This window comes from Balaenoptera ricei, chromosome 8, assembly GCF_028023285.1.
Source record: "Balaenoptera ricei isolate mBalRic1 chromosome 8, mBalRic1.hap2, whole genome shotgun sequence".
NCBI lineage: Eukaryota > Metazoa > Chordata > Mammalia > Artiodactyla > Balaenopteridae > Balaenoptera > Balaenoptera ricei.
This window is the reverse complement of record NC_082646.1, coordinates 25,626,468-25,632,467: the sequence shown is the minus strand read 5'-3', so window position 1 is coordinate 25,632,467 and position 6,000 is coordinate 25,626,468. Positions and strand designations below refer to the sequence as shown.

The 6,000-nt window shown below is 37.1% G+C and overlaps 2 protein-coding genes across 3 annotated transcripts in view; both read right to left on the bottom strand.

Moving 5' to 3' along the window:
* Positions 1-715: 715 nt before the first annotated feature.
* Positions 716-1,260, bottom strand: SLN (sarcolipin). Its single transcript, XM_059930485.1, has one exon. The coding sequence runs from the start codon at positions 1,258-1,260 to the stop codon at positions 1,165-1,167; it is 96 nt and encodes a 31-aa protein (XP_059786468.1). The 3' UTR covers positions 716-1,164.
* SLC35F2 (solute carrier family 35 member F2) overlaps positions 1,253-6,000 on the bottom strand; it is a 113,965-nt gene continuing 109,217 nt past the window's right edge. The window contains exons 8-10 of one of the 2 annotated variants that reach the window (XM_059930482.1): positions 4,921-5,049; positions 4,478-4,537; positions 1,253-1,339 (exon numbers count right to left, since the gene is read on the bottom strand). In XM_059930482.1, coding sequence (XP_059786465.1) covers positions 4,508-4,537; positions 4,921-5,049 — 159 coding nt within the window. In that variant the 3' untranslated portion in view covers positions 1,253-1,339; positions 4,478-4,507. Of the gene's footprint in view, positions 1,340-4,129; positions 4,210-4,477; positions 4,538-4,920; positions 5,050-6,000 lie in introns of those variants that run through there. The other variant, XM_059930483.1, reaches the window with a different exon arrangement.

The window sequence follows — 6,000 nt, the reverse complement described above, 5'->3', positions numbered from 1 at the left end:
TGGCAGTGATAGGCTAAATTCAGCAAGGAATGCCTTTATGAGAGGTGCTATGAAAAATGAGGTTTAACAATATTCCCTTTCTCCATAGTTACCTCGGAATTGGCACAGGGAACAAATGTGATCTGTCTAGTGTGGGGTATTCTAGTAACATGTTTAAGAAATGTCTATTTCACGTCTCTTCCATAAACATGTATGTTGTACTTTTTATTCTCTCTTTGTTATAACTGTAGTTTATTAGTAACTAGCTCTATTTGCATAATGACAATAACCAAACTGGAATATGCTACTCTTAGAGACATGACTCATGTTCTAGTTTTACTCAGTGACAAGTAATTTTAAATATTTATATTAAAGCAAACATGGAGATATTACAGGGTAAAATATACATTTTTTTGTGAATTTTAATAAAACACAAGGCCTCAAAGAAATTTTGTGCTTTTAGTGGACATTTCAGGCTGTGCTACAGACCTCCGAGTAGAATGGATTTATTTTCCCTCTGCCCTTGGGACTAGTTCAGAGGGAAAGTTTGAGGAGCACTGAATCAATGGAATTATTTGAAATATGACACTCAATTGACTTGGTTTCAAATCCTCAGCAGTTGGAGGATCTTGGCTTATCTCAAATGCTAGAAATACTGTAATATTTGTCACTTCAATCCCAGCCAAAGGTCAAATGCAGTATCACAAATAGAAGGTAAAATAAATTCTAAAAGTCATTTTTCGGGGTCGACAACTTTATTCACATGATAGTTATAGGGGCTGACAAAGACTTCCTTTAACATTTCTTTCTTCTGGCAGTTGATTTAGAGTTTGGTTGCTGAGTGTGGGATGAAGGGATGTGTGGTGAAACACACCAGGGGCTTGTTAGAATTCTATGTCATCACGAATCCAGTTTACTTTTAACCTTGTGGCTTGTCTGACACATTTGCAGTAAGAGTTGGGGAATAAATCTAATGCTCCCTGACAAACACTTGGCAGCCATTGAGAGCAGCATCTTTAGAGATCACACAATCAATACTAACACTGGAGGCAGCCCAAATATTGTGCGAGCAGGTCAGAAGTGTCGTGGGGTGCCAGAAAAGGTATCCCATGACAGCAGTGGGATCTCAGTGCATACAGAAGACAGCTCTGGAGTGTTGCAGTCAATTGCAGGAGCTGTGGTATCTCAGTACTGATAGGTTCTGACAAGGAGCCATATAAGGATAACTGTAATCAGGACAACGGTGAAGTTGAGACACAGCTCCCTGGTGGATCGTTCCATTCTCAGAGCAGCTTGGTGAGAACTGAAGGCAGACTTCTGAAGGCACACAAAAGACCTCCTGCTTGTCCTTACCTCCTAACTGAAAGTAACAAAGAAAACATAAGAAATTAGTGAGCATTCTTTCCTCAAAGGAAACAGAAGCATTATGGAAGAGGAACGTGTTGGCTGAATTGTGTCCACCCTAAATTCACATGTTGAAATCCTAACCCCCAGTATCTTGGAATCTGACTATAAATTTTTTATTTTTTTATTGAGGAATGTGACTATATTTGAAGATAGTGTCTTTCAAGAGGTAATTAAGCTAAAATGAGGTCATTAAGAGGGGTCCTAATCCAATATGACTGGTGTCCTTAAAAGAAGAAGAGATTAGGACACAGACATGTACAGAGCGAAGACCATGTGAAGACACAGGGAGAAGATGGTCATATGCAAGCCAAGGAGAGAGGCCCCAGAAGAAATCAGCACTGCCAATACTTTAATCTCAGATTTCTAGCCTCCAGACTGTCTTTGGACTAGAGCTGTTACTCTTCCCTGTGTCTCCAGCCTCCCACCGACCCTACAGATTTTGGACTTGCCAGCCTCCACAATCACATGAGCCAATTATATCACACACACACACACACATGCACACACACACCCTATTGGTTCTGTTTCTCTGAAGAACCCTGACTTATACAGAGAGCCTGGCTTTTTTTTCTTATGTCACAAAAACCAACATAGTCCTCATTATATTGTTGCTTTGACAAAATAAAAAATATTACATTTTTCTCTCTCCAATTTCTGCGTGTGTGTGTGTGTCTGTGTGTGTGCTTGCTTTGCTAACTTAGAGCACCAGCAAGCAAGGTCACCAAAACAGAAAAAGTGTTGTGGTTTAGTATTGTTCTTGCTTTGAATTACATATAGAAGTAGGATACCATAATTTTTCAGGTTTCAGGCTGACCTATCTTTGTGTAACCCTGTGAAAGCATGAACTAGTTCAACAGCTGCTTGCCCTCTTTAAAAAGTCCTGCATTGAGCACAGAGCTTACTGGGGTCAACCAAAAGTCCCTCACATAACAGGCACTCAGTCCAAAGAGCAAGTGTAAACCCCATGGGTACTTCTATTTCAACAAGGGCTTGTGCCAGCTATTTTTAGTCAAGTCCAGGATGTGCCTATATTGTAAACACTTCAAAAAGCAAGGGTGGTATCTTTATAGTCTGTACAGGTAGTACATGCAGGAAACCATACTTTGAGAACATAAAATTATTGCCTCCAGTGATGTGGCATAATTGACACTGTGTATATGCAAACCAAATGAAATTAAAGATTAAAGATAAAATTTTAAATATTTAGGACAAAAGTCTACTATGGAGTGAAAAAGTTTAGGGGGAAAGATCGTTTTGTTTATTTGCTAAGAGTGGAAGTTCAGGGGGCAAGAAGTGTTGTTAGCAAGATTTTGGCCTGAATGGTATTTTTAACCATCTAACCTGACTGAATTATTCATTGTAATTACTATATTTGTTATATTATTAGTGTACCAAATTATTAATTGTATAAACCAGCTGAATAATCCTTTTTCATATTATGTAATTGTTGGTATAACAACACAAGTTCAAATAAGATGATATCAACCAGTAGGTTGTTGAATCTTGGTTTAAAATATGACCGATGATAACGGATTTATGTTTCATTTTCCTTTTAATTCTTACTTATATTTTTGCCCTCCATGTGAAGGACATAGTAAATTTCCAATGAAAATCTTTACAAAGATTTGTTTGAAGGAGAAAGTAAACAGAAGAAAATGAAGTATAAAGGAAGTAGAGAGAATGTGTAAGAATGTACACAAGAGCAGAAGGGAATAGGAAGGTAAGGAGCTTAGAGGTAAAGGAATCTAAAGACTCTAAAGCAGATTCTTCCTTATGAATTTATTAATAAAATTGAACCCTGATTCAAACACAAATTTGTTTGGGTAAGGTCTGAAGAAATACAGAGATATGCAAAAAATATGCATCCCTATTTATAATGATCAAAACAACCCAATTCAGGGAGGGCAAAATAACCATCTCACCAAATCTTATTAGATTAAAGCTCTTAAGTAAAAGGAATCATGGATAGTGGCCCAACAAGAACATACTCAGAAAATGTTTCTGAAAGTTGTCCACAGCTTTGTTAATGTGACCTTCACAACAACTCTGTGACCTTCACAACTCAGGCAAGTTTTGTTTTGATTTTTCTCTCTCCCAAGATTATAGCTTTTAGAGAGATGTTAAGTTGTTTCTGTAATGGTACATAGGAAGTTACAGGGAGAACTAGAACCGGCAGACTGGAAATAGTTGCTGGAATTGTGGTTACTCCGTAGGAGTGATTACATGAATGAGTTATTACTGCAAATAACTGTCCTGCCTAGTGTAACTTTTCGACCTTTGGGAAAACAATTTGACATTTTTTTATTAGGGTTGATAATGCTCATTCCCTTTTATCTAGCTATTTCACTTCTACTCTAGAAACTCAAGCACATATATACCTGGATACAAGAATGTTCATAGCAACATTTTCATATTATTCCTAAGCTGGAAAAAACTCAAATGTTCATCAGCAATAGAATGGATGTGAATTGTGGTATAGTCATACACTGGAATGCTATAGAGCAAAGAAAATATATGAACTACAGCAACACATAATAAGATGGGTGGATTTCACAAACATAACTATTGGGCAAAAGAAGAATTTACAAAAAGAAACACAGAATGTGATTCTATTTATACAAAGCCCAAAACAGGAAACTTAATTATATTGTTTAGGAATGCAGAGATGATAAAACTATAAAGAAAAGCATGGATAAGATTATCTCAACAATTAAGATGATGATTACCTATGGTGGGGCAAAAGGGGAAGGTGATGAAGAATGGACTTCTGGGGTGCTCCAATGATCTATTTCTTGGCCTGGGTGATATTTATACAGGTGTTGCCTTAAAATGATTGTTCAAACAGTATGTATTAGGCATTTTTCACAATTTTTTCAATAGTCTCTGAATTGACAGGCTACCCATAACACTTATTTATTTCCTATGGTTTACCTCTTACTATTTCTTGCACTTTGATGGTGGACGTAAACATTTGTTTTTTTATGTATATTTTTAAAATAATAAAACACAGCATTAAGATGAGAATTTCTAATGAATCCAATTCAATCAACACATATGCTAACTGTAGGGGGTGGACTCTACTTTCACTCACATTTATACCAAAGTTAGGTAAAACCTCAGATCAGCAATCTTCCATTTTTCTGCTGTTAACCTGCAAAGACAATTTTGGCTTCATTTTGAATCTTTCCTGAAGTCAAGATCACACCATATGATCTAAAGTGATTGCCATATGGTGAAATAAAAAACTCTGAATAAATTGCTTGACATTGACTTTCTTTGAATGGAGACTTTGAAAAGATGGAAGACATACTTTATGATATGGAAAAAAAATTTAATTAGAAGGGAGAAAATGCATAACATAAGGTGAAAAAAGGAAAACAAGAATCAATAATATTCACTTTCTACTTTAAGAAATACTGTGTACAATAGGCATTGCCTATTTTATTAAGAAATGTAAATATTCCTCTGCTTTTCTCATTTGCAACTTGTACACATATGCACACTGTATGCTAAGCTTAAAAATCCTGTTGTTACCTGAACAGGGTCAAGGACACACCAGGCTGCAGTAGGCTTCTCCTCTCTCTCTCTCCAACTTGGGATCCAACTCCTGCTCGTGTCCCAGGCTGTCTGGACTCCTGGGCTCTGGGCAGGGCCTAAAGTAGTCTGAGGGAGGTGGCAATCACTGTGATGTCACTGATGAAACATCTTGAAGGAACAACCTCCAAAGGTTGGAGGCTATTTGTGTTTAGGGGGCCATGGAAATGTGTTGACTAAGGCTCTTCCTTTGGCTGCCAATTTGTATTAAAAGCCCAGGGACTTAAAATCTTTTCTTTCCAGTTGACTTTTGGTACAAATGATGTAGGTTTTAAACTCATCTTTTACATCTTCATGAGTATCTCTAACATGTTTAAAACATCATAAACCGAGAGTGACAGACTAATATTAACAAATCTTTGCTGCATTTGGCTGCCCCCCCACCCCCACTCACCATATGAGGGTGTAAAAATGTGACTTCATTTAACCACCCATATTTTCAGCTTTTTGAAGCGTGAAGAATTCTCTGCTTTGCACATGCACACCCCAAACCACACACACGCACCAGAATTCAACAGGCATCTTTTACCTCCTTCAAAATTGACTTTAGTCCAAGTGGTGAAAGCTATCTCCCCAGTCACCTGTTCCACATAACTTTCCAGCTAAGCTGTATGTTGCAAGTTACACATTAATATACAGTTTCATCTGAAACAGCTGTGGAAGCCATGGTATATATATCTCTGTCAATATACTAATACAGCAGTAAACCCATACTGCAAAATTCAGTCATTTGGATAGATAGGGGGTAGCAGGAGAACTGGTCAAAACTAGTGAAAAACATGAGTTATAGGATATACCTGAAAGAAATAAAACTGTATAACTTTCAAATATAAACATTAACTAAAACTAGACTACTAAAATGAGTTTGTAATCAACTTTTCAGGTGTCTGGAGGTAAATGGAGCCTCTGAAGTGTTTAACTGAACTTGAAAACCTATCAATTAAACATGACCTTAGCAACTGTGCTTGTTCATCAGATTCTTTCTTTACAGATAATAGAACAAGCTTCCCCTCCGAATTC

Coding starts and splice junctions, on each gene's coding strand:
- SLN (XM_059930485.1), bottom strand. CDS start 1,260: ATGGAACGATCCACCAGGGAGCTGTGTCTCAACTTCACCGTTGTCCTG.